At 45.8% G+C, this 17408-nt stretch overlaps 1 protein-coding gene across 2 annotated transcripts; it reads right to left on the bottom strand.

Annotated features, from left to right (window-relative positions):
• Positions 1-6964: 6964 nt before the first annotated feature.
• LOC131268735 (transmembrane channel-like protein 5) lies at positions 6965-11191 on the bottom strand. Of its 2 annotated transcripts, none has more exons than XM_058271010.1 (5): positions 10660-11191; positions 10473-10575; positions 9864-10399; positions 7447-9049; positions 6965-7371 (listed from the first exon to the last, which is right to left on the bottom strand). In XM_058271010.1, the coding sequence occupies exons 1-5, from the start codon at positions 10978-10980 to the stop codon at positions 7331-7333; spliced, it is 2604 nt and encodes an 867-aa protein (XP_058126993.1). In that variant the 5' UTR covers positions 10981-11191; the 3' UTR covers positions 6965-7330. The 2 variants fall into 2 exon arrangements, with proteins under 2 accessions (XP_058126993.1, XP_058126994.1); XM_058271011.1 differs by having other exon boundaries at positions 10650-10767.
• Positions 11192-17408: the final 6217 nt, after the last annotated feature.

Genomic DNA, 17408 nt, shown 5'->3' with positions numbered 1-17408 from the left:
AACAACATCCAAATTTCTCAATCGGTGCCATGCATTCAAGCTATAAATGAGTCTTCTTTTCCAACGTGTCTCTGCCTTTCTGGTGGCATTCGCGTTCCAATTCTCCGATCGATAACTTTCCTCAAAAAAAACAAAAACGCACGACAACTGGACAGCCCGGAGAGTGTCGACGCTTGGCCGGCTGGATCATAAAGTCGGGTAAGGTATGTGCTCGTCTCATTCGGCGCCAAGCGTCCGGTTCAGGTCCAACGGTCAAGTCACGGCAGGTGAAACCAGCTCACAACTGGTAGGTGTATCAAGGGAGCCCGGGAAAGGCGGGGGCGCGCAAGGTGTGGCGAGTAGGAGGAAGTGGAATGGAATGGAATGGCGTTTTGGGACTCGCTGGGCAATCCAACCGGCTGGGCGTTTCACCGTTGAGCGAAACCATGGTTCAGCTCGAAATACCAGAAACAACAAATGCCGCCAGCGAACCTGGTGCCTTTCGTTTGATGAAGTGCATCACAACACCCACCAGTGGAGAAACCCAGCGCAAGGTGCAGATGCATAAATATTTTCGAACGGTCCAAAATCAACACCCACCCTCCGAATTCTAACGGTCAGCTTTGGCTTAAAAGAAAACTCCGGTCGACCGTTTGGTTTGTTGTAAGTGGGACTACCTAGCGTACCACAATCAGCACAACTTGATGTCGGTACGGTACCTCAACTCAGACGGCTGTATAAACATCGAACTTGCCGTGAGCACATAGCTTCAAAGTACGACCACTCTTAGGAGATTAATCAATGAACTTTCCGACGGAGCTCTGGTAATGAAAGTTCTCCAAGAATATCGAAAATGCGTGAAGATGCTAGAACCACTCAGTATTAGGAGTTCCATACACAGTGTATGCACACACCGATCAATTTGTTGACCTCACCGTAGTTGGAGAAGTGCTGGTCAGCCAGACAATGTTCCATCGACCGGAACAGAAGGAGTAATGAACGGGCTCCACGACTTCCAGCTTCGGTGTTTTCAACTACGTTTCTTCAGGTGTGTAGAATAACTTTATATTCGCCTCGTATTTTGGCCAATTTTGCTCTAAATGTTCGGCTCAGACGTATCAGTTATCGTCGATAGACCTTTCATGTGATCTTTTCGTTTGGTTGTAACAACTCAATAGAGCAGCCCTGGAGTTGGTCCCATTAAATACACTAGATGACCCTCTGACATGTGAACATACGGCGTTCATGGTCACACGGCTTCAGTTGTCCTGTTGAAATACTCCTAGTGTGCTTGAGCAGGGCCTTCAAAAAACATCGCTTCTAGTTCCTCATCTTCAATCTTTTGGACCCTATGGAACGTTTTTCATGTTTCAAAACATTGTTTCCCTCTTTTAGCCCATTACCGATAAGTTGCTTCAGCTAGGGAAGGGACTTTTGGAGTTGACACAAAAACGAATGGTGTATTAGAAAATGGAAACCCAGGATGATAACTTACCTGCCTTCAGCTTGGACGTGGTTTCCGCTTCGATTTCCATGTCAATATCGAAGGCGAACCGCTTCCGGGAGTTGTAATCGTTGGTGTTGCTCATTGTGGGATGGTTTGTAGGAGGTCCCAGTTGGTTGATAGTTGAATCGAGGTTCGATAAGATTCACTGAGTTTGGAGTGTATGATTCTACCACTTATTCACTGTGCAACACTGATAATGTCGTTGCGTTTAAACTCTGTCGACGATGCACTCTTTTGTACACTGTTTGTAATCGTTTGGTCAAACACACTCTCTGAAAACAATCAAGAACAATGTAACACGTTCCTAGAAACAGGTGGGTGTGAGGTGGTGTTTTCAAACCCTTGCCATGTCCGGAAAACTCCTCCCGGACACGAATGTACGCGAACTCGGTGGTCAAAAAAAAAATCTTGAGAAATGAGGCTAATTTTATCGATCTTTTTTCGACGCCGAGGGTACCGGTTCTGGTCAGGATGCCGGGTTTTGGTGTTCATAGAACGGCACACAATACACACAAACAGAGACACGCAGACACCAATGCACACGCTGATAAGGATTTTTACGACACTAACGAAACGAGGAAGTACGAAGGGACGACCCGACTATACTGGAAGGAAAACACATTCACATCGCTATCCTATTTAGGATCCCGCGGCCTCCTTGTGTGCTCCACCCGTATGTGTGTATATATGCACGACCAACAGCGTTTAGTGTCCACTCGGGGCCGTTGGCAGCATATCGGGGCAAACCAAAAAAACTTCGAAAAGAAAAACTAACCTAACGTTACTGCAACAACAGTTGCGTTTGGTATGAGGCCTGGTCGCTCCAACGTAGCTCCGACACATGCAGCAGTGGACTAGCGGAGGCAGACTAACTGTTTATGATACATGAACGCATTCAGCAGCATGAGTGAACCTATCGTGCCGCACTGGACAAACCGACTCGGGCGTATGTGCCGGCGCAGTTCGCCGAGATGAGGCCGAGATTCAAACTGAATAGCGTGTTCAAACGCCGTCTCCACGGAGATCACGCGTTCGCGAACCATTGCGCTCACTCTCTTGCATTCGCTCATTGGCAGGTCCGAATGGGCAGCCGCCAAAATAAGTGGACATTCGCGTGACAACTGGCTCATCTCTGCTGGAGGAGTATGGCCTAGCGCGATTCGTCTAGAAGTGCGACATCAACGAATACGTTGGGGCATACGCAGAATCCACCGCTCGCCGATGCGCTTTTCTTTTCCTGAGAGTCGACGACGGTGGTACGCATGTGGCGTTGCTTCCCGAGAGGGAAGCTGCACATGTTCTGGAACATTTCCGAAATGTCCTTGCGCCTTCGCCAACCCGATTCCGGTCTCTTTCTCTCTCTTTCTTCTCTTTTAACACCCACATTGGCACCCTGGACCTATATGCATTTCTCCAAACAGCTCTTGTATTTTGCGAAAATGATTTCACTTTCAACTGCTCTCTGTTTTCATTCCTATCTGCTTTCACTCGGTCACTTTGCAACGGTCTACAAGCTCAATTAAAAGAAAAAAACAATATTTAAAATATTTCAAATTAATGAAAAGTTATCATTACACTTAATGGCTTAAATTTTGCCACAAAAAAATAAACCTACACTCGTCTCATACGTTACTTCATCGATCCATTTAATATATAATATTTCGAGCAAATCAAAAAGAAAAATCTGGTAGCAGGAACGGTGGAGAGACGGAGCAGAAAGGCAGAAAGTGACCGGATCTTCCTCAAGTTGAGACGTGTCCAAATCCGATGTATGCTGTGCCTGTGTGTATGTGTGTGTGATGCTGTGAACAGCAACGCATTATCAGCTGATGGAACATCATGTTTGTTTATGCGTGTTTCTTTTTTTTTTGTTCTACTATTATTATTCCTTGTTGTCGGAGTTATTCTGATACCGCGGTTCGGAACCGAGAGAAAGCGTGTTGTTTTCGGCCCTTGTTTACGTGTGGGGTCACTTGCGCGTGCCTTCGTGTTGTAGGGTGCTGCCCGGTTGGATGACTACTTTCTTTTTCCCTGATAAGAAAGGCAGTTTCGGTGGCTCGGTTTGGCACTTTACCAATGGTCTCCAATAAATTTGAGCCTCTAGAAACGAATGTTGGCACTGACTTCTTCGTTCCCTTTCCGGTTTTCCCAGCTGATCCGGTATAGGATTGAAAAAGGCGATACAATGCACTGTATGCAGACCGATGTACAAACACTCCGGCCGGATTGCATTCTCGAGTGGATCGATTTTGAAGTTCGCCACAACAAAAATAAAAGGTTCGCACCCCATGTGTGTATGTGTAGGAGGGAAGGAAGGGTGGGGGGGGGGGGGGGGGGGGGGGGGCAACACTCTATTGGCGAAACGAATACAAACGCCACTCGACACTAGAACCGTGTTCACAGGTGTGTGCTCGGTGGGTCAGTGGCCACTCCATCGGATGTGTGATTCCTTGCACAACAAACACTGTACGTTCTGATTCGTGGATAAATGCTATGCCCTACAACCTAACGTTATCTAAAACCAAACAATGCTGGTAGCAGCGAAAAGAAGGCTCGGCCGGCTGAAATGCTAGCGATTCGACACGTCTATCGGAGATACCTAGCGCGAGCGAGCGTTGTGTTGGACTGCGTTGCGATGGAGTGTAACGTACCGAAATGGGCACCGGCTGCTGGGGCTTCCGCGAGCTTACTATAGCATGTTCGGCGTTGCGCCGCTTCCATACGCCAATACGGGGGGGTATATGGTGGGCTGCATATGCATACAGAGACCAGCTAGTCAGTCGGAGAGCCAGCCAACCAACCAGCCAGGCAGAGTCAGCCACTGCCAGCCGCGCTCTGCCTGCCATGCCCTGTCGTCGACAGCTTCGAAACCGGACTATCCAACCGGACCATTGCGTCGCCGTCGAAAAACACACAGCCGTCGTCGGCGTGGTTGTGTGTGGAGGCTGTCCCTTTGCACCATAGGCTATTAGATGGGAAAAGCTGAGGCAGTCAAGTTCAGGATGCTTCAGTGGCTAAGTTGACTGAAATTAAATTTGTTAAATGGAAACCAACTACAATTAATACTCCTGAAGTATCTTATTTCTAAAAAATCTAAAGCGTTACTGACTTATGTTACCTTTAAGGAGGATTCATTTCGGTGCGAGTTTAATTGCATGTTGAGTCGAGAAATGATTTAGAAGAATTTCGACTTCCCGGATATTTCGTGATCACCTTTAGCAACCTTTAATAAAAAAATATTTAAAAAGTTAGTCTCCGATTGCATGATAAATTCCAACTGTGCATCATCAGCTAGCTCACACATATGGACGCCTCGGTGTGTCTTGCGTAGTGTGCATCGAAAGCGTCCGGATGGTTCTTAATGTTTCCCCGCCTGGATGGTTCACGTTCGCGAGTGTGCGTGCGTATGATAGTCCGCAAACCCCAAGCTCCCTCCCCAAAGTCGGGCCCCTGCCCTAGCAAGATGATATACTCGTCAGCATCTGATGTTAGCATAAGCCTTTCGTATTGTATTCCGCTATAGCAGACAGGTTTTCTTGGTGGGAACAGGGAGCCCGTCGAAGCTCCACACACTCGGTCGGTATTGAAGCAGAACGTAAAAATAATAAAATAAAAACAAAAACTTAAACTGTACGTCAGGGCAATGATGGCGTTCTTGCGTACACGTGTACACGCGGATAGCGCACGCGTACGCTCGCGATAATGTGCCGCACCACTACCACCGAGGCAGCCAGCCAGCCAGCGGGCAACGATTGCGATAAAATCGCATCAAACAATACCATTCCACATACTGCGGCGCCACCACCGAAAAGTGTAGCATCTAATGTGCAATTATTAGCGACGCAGTTCGTTTGTTTCACGGCTTCATCTGCGTCACGGTCGCACTATCCCCACCCCACCACCTCCCGTTCCCGTTTGTCACGGTTCTTGGATGGCCATTGCGAAAAGGTGCCGGTTGCGAGAAGGTGCTAGATGCGCCATGAAACTACTTTATTCTGCTCTTAACCAGACTGACACTAGCCGCACTGTCGATGCGTTGAGAGTAATGGAAAGATTTGCTGCCCATGCATTGCACAGAAAGCAGACCACAATGCAGAGCATTCTTCTTTATCCAAAATAATCTCTAACGTATGAAATCACACTTCTTTTCCTGAGCCTCAACTAGCACGAAGAAAAGTTAAACATGAGACCATAATTTAAACGACCGTTTGAAGAGATCGATGTTAATCAGAACCAGATAGATTATTTAAAACCCGTATCAAATCCTGTCAATCAAGAAAAGGTAGGGCAAGACTTTTAGAAAGGAGGAAACATAGCATAATCTCTAACGTACGAAATCATACTTCGTTATCTGGGGCGCAACTAACACGGAGGAAATTTAAAAAAAGAGACCATACGACCGTTAGACGAGATAAATTGTCATCAACAATTGATAGACTATTTAAAAACTGCACCACACCCGGAAAATCAAACAAAGCTAAGGTAAGATTTAGAATTAAACCACAAAAAAAGAGTCAATAAAATGCCCCGAGTCGCACTAGTGTTTTCAGCGTCGAGTCAGCAAAAGGGCTGCAGCGAAGTTTTTTGCTACTGCGTGTTACGCGAGTCACACCTAGCCCGAATGAAACACTTTCATGACGCTCTTGGAGGTCGCCGTGCCGGGTTGGAGGTATGGCCATGGGGGGCGATATTTGTTTACTACTTTGTACACAAACGGGACCCTCTAACGTCTAACGTTCCATCAGTCTCGCCCCCTCACGCTACCAAAAAAAAAAACAACGATGCCGCTTTGGTGCCCCAGGTTTTTTGCGAGTTCCCTGCCATGCTGCGCCTCGCCTAGGAACAAATTATACGACTATAATAACACCCACCAGTCGTCAACCTATCTACCCATCCGCAATAGAACATTTGCTTTCAATTGTAAACTTTGTGTAAATTTTACAGTATGTTTTAAAAAACCAAGGCATAGCTTTTCGAGAGGATTTCTTTTATATCTTTGCAGGAAAATATAAAATTAAAAAAACTCAATTCGAATGAAATATGGACGTCACAAAATTATTATAGTTTTTTTTAAGTAAAGTTACTTGCACACTAAAACAGGGATTGTTAACAAAAAGGAGGTTTGTATAATTTTGACGACTTCATGCCATCATTGATTCAAAGGTCTATTCTGTTTCGTTGTTCCATCAAGGGAAATACTATCTGGTACCTTCTGACAATACAAAGTGTTTAGGGCACTGGTTTACTGCAGTACAATAACATAAAAAGATACTTAGTGTCTCACTGCTGGTGCTCGACATCGGAACGCTGTTTTAGCAGTCGGTACACCAACGTATTGAAATGCTGATAAGAGATACCCACACCTATGTTTAACGACGAATAAAATAATCATTAACGACAGTTACAGCCGGAAACACACATCACAAATAGAAGAAAAAAAAGGAGGCCAGACCATCCGTCCATAGTAATAAACCATAAACCGTAATCAAGTAGAGGGCTATTTCGGACTCCATTCTGACATACCTTTCCGCCGGGTTATGTTAGTTTAGAACTGAATATGTATATTTGCATTCGTTTATATATTAAAATAGAAGCATGTTTTGTAAGAACAGCTGTACACAATTTTAGAGCTTGGCTCCCAATGGTCAACGGTGCCGGTTTCCCGACACCTTCTCGGTAAAATTGAATAAATATAGATTAGTAGACATAGAAATTAGTATACATTGATTAACTTGCGAACACGCTGAGCTCCCTGGAAAGCTGGAGATCGTCAAGGAAGCATGGTGGAGCAGGTAGAAGGGCAGCCTTTCCGGGTTGGAATCCGATTCTGCCGTTTTTGCTTTCTTAAATCTTCCTCAAACGCAGCTGTTCGTCGTCCTCGAACCCTATAGGATTAAAGGTAGAGCATACATAAATCGAGACCAATAAACGAATCAAGTAATATGAACGGTTGAACCTACGATGATAACCCGCCGAGCAGCCACCAGCTTCGTCCGTTGGGCCATCCGTTTGAGGAGAAGGCGTCGGCGGCGGCGTGTGTTTCCTAGGCGATGCTTCCTCATATCGCCAAGTGGCGCACTGTTCTATATAGTATCGATCGGTCTGCTCCCCGGTTAAACGTCCGCCCACACCAAGCAGCTCGATACGTTCGAGCTGCTCCGCCGGACAATCGTTGCCGCGCGTCAGCTTGCTCAGGTTCGCCAGCAGGAACTCTTTGTCTTTTGCCTCCATGCCGAGGAGCTCCTTCAGCAGTCGCACCTTGGCAATCTGGGCCCGGGACTTGGCGCGCAGGTAGTACGCCGCAACACCCATCGTCAGCAGTACGCCACCGATGATGGCGGGCTTGGTGACGTAGACGAATATACGCCAGAACAGGTGCTCTTCGCGCAGCTTCAAGATGCCCTGCATGAACAGCTGGTACATGTACTCGGTGCCACGGAACGGACCACAACCGGTGCTGACCGGCACCTGCGTGATGATGTAGCCGTGCGTGAGCAGTACACCGAACAGCGACACGAACACGAGCACCAGCAGGAGCGTTTGCGTTTGGCTAGAGCGCCAGAGACGCACCGGCGGCTGGCAAAGGTAGATCAGCTCGAACTTGTTCACGTAAAACACGATCAGAAACTTGAGCGCAATGAGTGACACTAGTAGGGGTGCGAAGAGGACGCCAAACCAGAGCAGTGTTTGATTGTAGACCAGCCGGAGGCTGTGCGTTTCGATGCAGAACGGAGGCGGCGAAAGGCGATCCAGTGGACCGATTGACCCGTAGTGAGTGTGCAGCACGTACCGAAGGGCTCGAAGCGCCGTGAGCAGCAGCGTAGAGACGAGAAAGTCGACCACTATCAACCGGTACAACTCCTGACCGATGCCCGTCTCCCAGCAGCCGTCGGAATGTTCGCGCGTCAACCAGAACGCCAGCAATACACCCACGATGGTGGTCTGCAGCAGGAAGTGCCGTAACAGGTTAATGTTCAGCTGTGTCGCCACCTGCCGGTACTGCTCGAGGCGACCGAGCAGCTGGCAGGCGTACCCGAACGCCAGCATTGTGCCGTTCGAAACGAGCGCTACGTACAGCGCGGACCAGTCACTGAAATGCTCCGTCTCGCCGAAGCGGACCAACAGCGCCCAAAGCGCTGCTCCGACGGCACTTATGAGGGCCAGCACGATGAGATGGGCCAGGGCGTGCAGGGCGGTGCTACGCAGTCGGAGTAGTCGGCCCTCCGCCGGCGGTTCCCTCTGCCGATCGTCCAGATAGGCGCGCAGCTCATGCAGAATGCTGGCGTGCTTGAGCCGGGCAGCCTTCGGGTTTGCAATGCCGTAGTCCCACGAGCAGACAATCTTGTGCGTGAGGAGGTTCTGCACCGTCGCGCTCGACTCGATAAAGCTGATTCGGTAGGAGCGGCCCATGCTGACCGAAATCACGACGAACGTCGCCAGCACCAGCAGTGTGATCGTGAGGAAGTAGGCGTGCGGCAAACTATATTCGGCCGTTCCCGGCACCAGCGTGAACGACTGATTGCTGTACGAGCCATAGTATAGTACCGAGTTGGTAAAGTAGCCCTGTCAATGAAATTATAAGAAAAATTGATGTCACTTAATCGAAAATAGTTGGTAAAGGAGTATCTCTGGTTATGGGCCACCCTTAGTAACATTTGGTCGTAAACAGATTCCACCGAATTAGATAATGTGAAATTGCATAATGTTTAGTAGGAAAAAAGGAGCGTAAAACGGAACTAGGCCCATAACCGAATATATTCCCATTATCATAACCGGATACATCACATTACATAGGGTTTTGAACAATGAAAGCTTAATATGAGTGTGTCAATAAAGAAATCTACTGCTTGCTCTTTGTTATCATACGATTCTTTTCTTTTCTTACCCAATTCACAACCGGATGGTTGTAAAATACGCATTGGACCATATTATTTATCTTTACTTTATCTTAACACTTTCAATAGCAATTGCAGCAACTAGATAACAGATAAGTGTATTGACAGAAACAGTTCCAAACAAGGGAATTGCTGTATTGACAGAATGATTGGTTTGGAAGTCGGCCCACTCCAATGAACTCACAGTCGGGAAACCCACCGAAAGTTTACAATGATTTCCGTTGCACTAGCTGAATATGTTGAGTTCAGCAACAAGGTATCCAGTAAAATTGTATATTACAAAAGAAACACAAAACGAATGACCTGTAGCCCACAAACAACTTACCGAAGCTGATTCTATCCTCAATTGCGCAGCATTGGCAAGCATGCAAATTGTGGTTAATGAGTAGAGAAGAAACAAACGGTTTGCTCCTAAAATTAACAAACCTTTATCCTCTAGCTCTGTGTATGCCCGAGGAGGTTGCAGAGTGATTAATATTTACCTCACCGGTGATCAGATCACTCAGGTGGAACTGCATGCGGCCGTTGCGCAGCGGCAGTACCGAATCGTCGTGCCCCGCCAGCAGCTGCGGGAAGGTCACGAACGAAACGATAAACAGCAGCAGCACACAGTTCAGCACCAGCAGTCGGCGCAGAAACTTGAAGTAAGCGCTGATCCGGCTACCAAAGTGGCCCTCGATCTGCTTCATGCTGCCGTAGAAGAGCTCGAAGTTGGTGACGAATCGCTTGGCCAGCTTGGCGGCACGGGCGAGGTACAGCTTGCCGCTGTACCGGTAGCGACGCAGCAGCCCGATCGATTTGGCGCGGGTCGTCGCTCGCCGATGGACGGTCTGCGCTAAGTGCTCCCGGATCTGGCGCTTGGTGGAAATTTTCTGTGCGATTGATTTGATCGCCTCGATGCGTAGCTGCTCCGCCACCGGATTATCCTCCATCAGCTGCTCTCGCTGCCCGAGCTCCTTCGTGATGTGGTCCACGTCGAAGACGCTAGTCGTGATCAGATCCCCGTCAACAGAGAACGCTAATGGAAGGAAAAAAGATGGCATATTAAGCTCATCTATCAGATGGATAAAAATCTATTGCGCGTTACAAACTTTTCTGAATCCGGGAAGGCATCAGGCGAAGAGTTTTGTTGTAAACAGTACGCTTGTTGTTCTTTACGCTCCGTCCAAAGTTGCTCGACCAACGCCGGAAGCTCTACAACAACACAAAAGAAAGGAAAATAGAGTTACTAAGTGCACCGTCCGGTGAGACAGGACATACATGGTTACCGTAACTCACTTGCGAAAAGCTTATATTTGTTCCCACTGGCCGCTGGTTGCTTTCCCGCGCACCGACCTGAAATCGATCCTCCAATACGCTTCCGCCGACCGTTTGCTTGCCATAACTAGGTCCACTGAAACGCGCCGTTTCTCCACCGTCGGTCAACTCTTCAACCGTGTCAGCATGCTGCAGTACCTCGATTTTGTCCTCGTCGCAGAGGTTCCGTATCGAGCTTCCGTTGGCCATGGCGGATTGACCAATCCGTCTGTCGTCTGTATCACTGGCCTCGTTGTGGAAGTCCGCATCGCTCAACATTGTACGATGACGTACCATGTTCATTGGCGACTCTGGCAAATTATATTACAGCCCAGCAGCGACACTCCGATACGGTTGGTTTGATTGCCAGTTTATTCGGGAGCTTGCGTTTCGGATCACCTTCTTTTCAGCATCTTGCTTCTGCCAACAATCTTTCAATACGCACTGCCAGCACTCGCTGCCAGCTTCTGACCACTTCAAGGTGGAAAACTTTTTTCTCAACAACCCCACCCCGCGGACAACCCACCCATTGCTCCTGAAAACTGGTCACAAAACATCGGGAAAGTGTACACAGTGCATGACAGCTGTGAAGGGTAAACACAAGGTTGCTGCAACGTAGGTTACTTGCTTCTGATGCAGTACCGCTTCGTTCTATTACCCTTGCTATACCCTTTACGAACCTTTTACATAATTTTACAACATGGATGTCCTGTTAGCATAATTTTACATAATTTTACAACTCACATTTTTATATCTAAAAATACATACGAAATCAAACGCCCGATAAGCTGGACTGCCCAAAGTGCTGCGTCGAAAAATCTTCTATTTGGCAAAGCTGGAAACGTTGGGGCATGTTCCCGAAGAAAAAGGTCTTACATAAACCGAATGCAGTAATACAGTTTTACACAAACCGAATGCACAAACCTCCGTAGTGACACGTTTACGCAAATGCTAACAGTTCTTCGTAATCCTGCACAGCGGTTAGAAAATGATTATCGAAATAACAACGATATAAAAACAAAATACATATGTATGCACAAGTCGTTTTATACAAATTTTAAACCGAATAAAGAAGAGTAGTCACATTAGATTTTATCTTTAACTATATTTACCGTGCTATAGCATAAAATTCGAAAAACGATTCAAACGGTTCAACGACCAACTGTTCAATTTACGATAATTGCTGATACGAAAAAGTATCGGTTCCATTGCTCTCTAAAACACACTGATCGGTCGTGATACAGTACTGAAAGGCCAGTAATTTACAACGGCTGCAGCAAGTGTTGAAATTGCTTGTGAGAGTTTTCACATTATCTAAGGATTGTTTGTTGACCTCCATATTTTGATTTCTCTCCGGTGGGAACATATTCAGTTGACTAGAAAAGAAAGAAGACATTACAAAGGACACATCACATAAGACGCTAGTTTACTACCAGGCTAGATCGTAGGCGTAGGCGACCATGGCAGGTCCAACCATCGCATTGATTTGATGATTCGTATTCGGTCTTGGATGGAGATCAAACTCGTGCCACGATGCTCATGAGAAATGTTCTAACCGGTCTATACTTACGTTTGCTCGAAAAATAAACCATTTTGGCCCATAATACCATAGTACTAAAGATACCTTTTCATCTGCGGGACGGAGGCGACAGGAACATCAGATACCATAATTTATTCAATTAAATTCACCGCAAACTCCACAATGCTGCCGGGAAAACTGCCGGAGGAAAACAGTAATGATGGCCACTGGATAAATATACCCAACTTCTAAAATAGATACCGCGGGTGCCTCATGCCCAGCAGTTATAATGCCAATCGATAGGCTTTAGAAAATAATCACCGTTCATTTCCACAGGCCTGCCTTTTTAGAAACATAACTATGTTCAGGCACAGTAAGCCCGGTTTAATTGAGGGGTGGTGAAAAGTTTTCTGTGTTTGGGCGTTCTACCGGAGCCTTGCTGACTTGAGTTTTTACCGTCACCCTTGGATACGGATTTCGGTAATACATGCATTGTTTAGGGTAGGCCAGAAAAGTGTTGGTCTTATTGAGAAGCTTATCAGTAAGAGCCAAGAAATTGGGAGGCAGCAGGAGAAACTAGCATTGATTCCTAGGTGGAACATATAAGATGTAGACTTGAAGATGTGCATCCGTACAGTCATTGTAGATAACAAAAAGTTGAAAGTCATTCAACGGCTAGGGAATGCTGGCGGAACGTTAAAAACAAACTTGCTCCACCGGTGCTATAGGTCATCGATGAAAAGGCTACTTCTTCCATCCCTCCCCCCTTCCACTTTACGACGTCTACCCAGCTCGTAATCACCACTAAATGGGTCCTCGGTCCGGGCTAATGACGATGGAATAGTTGTAATCGGAATGGTTTGACTAATGATAAACTCTGTAGAGTGAATGGGCCAACCAGAGAAGGGGGGGGGGGGGGGGGGAGGGGGGGCAACGATGGAACGGAGTGAAGGTATAAAGGCCGTTTGTTACACGTGTGCATCTAGTTTCATTGAAGGAGTGTGAGATACACATGCACCTTAAAGAATGCTGTTTTGCAGTTAGGGTAATGGAAGGCAATATGTACTCATTGCGATAAAACCGTTCATTTCCACAGTTCATTTAAAAGAAAATTCGCAAATCATATCACATTGATTCTGTAACTTATCTTTTATAACCATAGAAGGATCAAAAAAGAACTCTAAAATTGTTACTAAAACCAATACTTTTAAGAACACTTTACTACACGCATAATTCAATTATTATTCAACTAGAGTTATTTGATTTTTTTAATTTTTCTGCATCTTCAATTCCAAAACAAGGTGGACATATTTAAATGACCTTATTCATAATTGTTCATAATGATCATTTCCAACAACAAGTTAAAGTTCGTTATATTATAGGAACAGTTTTCATCACTTGTGAGTTATTGATATGCAATGCACAACCGTGAGTTTAGAAACAGTTAGTTAAGAAACAAATTTAATTAGTTAAGAAACATTGAAAGAAAAAAACCACCGGTGACTTTTGCTCTATTCTCCCCTAAGAATGTTACATCATTTTCCCGTTACTTACTGGTGGTTACAATTCATATGTGTTCTTTTGGGACACATTTTGGGACACATGTATGGTGCTAGAAGAATAGAAAGAGGGTTTGTTTTCGGCATGAAGAACGCGTCAGAAAACATCTTAGATGATGAATGTTTCGCTTTCCTCCATGACTGGATAACTGACACCGTTTAAGGCCATCATGTGTCACATGGAGCAAGGTGGCGGTGAATACCAGCGGTCCACCATGCATTCGATTAATAAATCTCATTGACCAGCAGGTAAACACCAGCATCAGCAGGCCTTCCTCACTAATTCAGGGACGTACACACACACACTTCCTGTAGCTCCGCAGCGAAACTGACTTCATTTACTGTAATGTGGTTGCTAAACGGCCCTAGGGGGGGAGGGGGAGGGGGGGGGGGGGGCAACGAGATGCTGCTGGGTGCTGTGCTGAAAATGGTTTCGACAACCCCTTTTCTGCCTCATTTCAAACGTACGAGCGGCTTTATACTTCAAGCTCCCTGCCGTTTGCTTGTTATTTCGTCGGGAGTTCACACTTTTGTATTTGCACCAGCGTTGATCGATGGTTTTCCCCCTCGGGTTTGATCCCAGATGCTGCCGAAGGCACCGGTTACTACCGGGAAACGCAGCTGGAATGCGGCCCGGAATGGAATGTTCCGCTCGAGCTCAGCTCCATTTGCCAATGGTTCGCTGAAATAGGTACCCGTTCTAATAAAAATTCTACATTCATTCGAAGAATAATCGAAGGGCCAAGTTGGAAAAAAACACTGTTTAAAATCCACTAATCGTACTACAAAAGGTAATGAATGATTGATGAATTCAGCACCTTACGTTGCGGCTGAGGTAACAGACATGTTTTTGGGGGAAAACAAATTGGTGGTTTTGAGCAGATGGGGAGGTCCACCTGGATTAGGGAATGCGATAAAAAGCATCAGCACACCCTACCGCTACTCCCACATGCGAGAAAACGAACACACTCCTCCTGAGCGCGGTACTAATCCTTCCGACATTAAACCGGTAGGTTTCATCTCCAGATGCTTATTGGATTCGGGGAAGTAAAGATAGCGATGTTATAGGTGTATGGTGATTCGCTGAATTTCACCCATGATTGTTCTAGACGTTCGCCGAATAGTCTAAACCAGGACCTTCATAGACTCACATGTATGAACATAAGCATACTCTTGGTATTTTCTTTTTCTCTTAGGCAAGCAAGCTACTAAAGCCTAAGCCGTCTTTGTCCGCACAAAGGCCTAAAGCTTAAGGGGGCATTGTTTGCTTCCTTCCGGATAGGAACTTTAAATTCACACAATTGATAGTGGTTGAAGTTTCCCAATTAGTACCAAAATTAGTCGTTAATGCTCTCAGATATTTCCCAGAGGTTCTTTCCTTTTTCTTCTCACTTTTAATCTCTTTAGTATTAGTAATTTAAATCGCAGACACAATTCTTGTCAACAGTCTCACCCTACTCGATTTTTGGAAACTCTTATTGCACTCTCTTCGAGGGTTGCTCTTCGCCATATGGTTCTGTTTTTTTTTTTTTGGCGCTCCTTCACTTCCGAGTGTCGCTTTGCAAAGCGGAACGCCGCTCTAAGGCATTTGCCTGAGAATCGACACTCTAAATAATCAGCCTCGATATCAGCCGGCACGGTTGGTTTCTCCTTCCCGACGTGGGCTGCATTCCGCGAAGGACTAGAAGCATACGAATTTTTCGGTATTAACATTGCACGCGTCAGGCGGAACACTTCGCCGACGGTGGAGCGCCCTTTTCCGGACGAACGGAAGGATCGCATAAATCCTGAAACTAGAGCGCGCAGCTTCGCGAAAGGCTCGTCGCCTGTTCTTTCCCCAATTGTTTTTTTTTTTTGCTGGTACGACCCTAATCTTTAATCTTTCACAAACAACCACGGGTTAAATCGGCCGTAATGCGGGATTCATCGATAATTTGGGAAATTTTCCAAACATTTAGTTCAGGCATCGGTTTATCAGCATGCGTGTCACGCACCATCACCACCTCTCGCATACAACGCTGCCGTGGCAGTGGCGGTGAGCTTACAAAGTTGCCTTCCTTTGCGGCACCCGACAGGCTCCAATTAAGCGAGCCGAAGTATGCAAAGTAAATGTTCATCTGATCAGGGAATCGTAAATTAAACCACATCAAAAATTTGTGACACGTTTGATGTGGAAATCAATTGCGTCGAGCGTTGCAACGTCCTTTGGAGAACTTACCGAAATGCCAGCTGGTGAGGATGCATCAGTATGTTTTTTTGTTGAATTATTAAATTTTCAGGTCAATTAATTAATCTTAAACTTTCAGAAGCGTTCATCTATTGCTTAAAATGATTGAATTTCACCGCTCTTCATGAACATTTAATTAAGGATTAAGCAAATGAAACATTCAAACCTGTAAGAATTCCCTACCACAGTTTAAATTATAACAAATGTTGAAATTGATCATTTCAAAAAGGTTGCTAAACGAATACTGAAAATAATTGGATTTATAGTGCTTGTATTGTGTCTTTTCCAATGTTTAACTGCCCAACATAAATCAACTCATGGAAAATGAAGAGTTTTCGATATCTATAGATATTATAATATTAAATCATATACTGACTAATTATTGCAACAAAACAAATGTTTGTATTGGTCGTGGAAACAACTTTTAAAGAATTATTTTTTAACGAAAATGTTCCACCGTGTAGTGGAACTAATAATGCTACAAAAATCATACAGTTTAAAGATAGTTCTAATCATATGTTATTCTTGTTTTCGTTGTTGACAGTTTTTCAAAGAGAGTAAAACAACCAACAACTGTTTGGTTAAAAGAAGAGATTTTAGTGAATTAGTTTGCCAAGTTTGTTTTGGTTTAATTTTCCTGAGTGGACTGTGACAAATTAAAGCTTTTCGCTTAAGCGGTGCATATTTCACCACTTTCGGGACCTTCGTCCTTTCCTGCACCGTTGCCTTGGAGTGTTGTTCCATTTTTCCGCTTTTTTACCGAAAATCAATCACCTAGCCTTAGCGAGCTCTCGTTTTCAGCACTTTGTCGTCACGGTAGCAACGAAAAAGCTGGCGCATGCATTCCACACAAGTGTCTCCTCGTTCCGGTGCTGCACCAAAACTTAGCTTAACGAACGAACTAGCCGGATGAAAGGGATTTTTCACGGAACCGCTTTCTCGTTACTCGGTTCTGCCGAATTGCGTGGAGCGATCCATCGAGCGCGATGTCGATGCTCACATTCATTGAATGGTATACCATCAAATTGAGCTTTCCCGCTTTTTCGTGTGCTCGCGCGTGTATGTGTGGGTGCATGGTTGAGCCATTATCGATGATGAAATTATGCTGGAACCAATTGGACACGTACTCAAAGAACGCTCGCGTTCGACGAAGCTACAGCTAGCTGTTTATGTTTTCTTTTCTTCTCCCATGTTCGACTTTCGATACTTTTTCCCGAACAACGGCCACCCCTTCCCCATACGTCCGCGGTGATGCGATAATGAACCAAAAGTTGGACCATCGTTAGGCCGTCCTACATCTTGCAGGCTCGAAAGACTCCCGGCCCGGTTGTGTCAAAAGGATCCGACACGGTTGGGATGGTTTTTAAATTAATCTACACCCGACCGGCACTTCTCCCCGGAGGGGAATCTTACGCGCGCACACACA

Source organism: Anopheles coustani, chromosome X, assembly GCF_943734705.1.
Source record: "Anopheles coustani chromosome X, idAnoCousDA_361_x.2, whole genome shotgun sequence".
Taxonomy (NCBI): Eukaryota; Metazoa; Arthropoda; class Insecta; order Diptera; family Culicidae; genus Anopheles; species Anopheles coustani.
The sequence above is the reverse complement of the archived record's forward strand: the minus strand, read 5'-3'. Positions and strand labels throughout refer to the sequence as shown.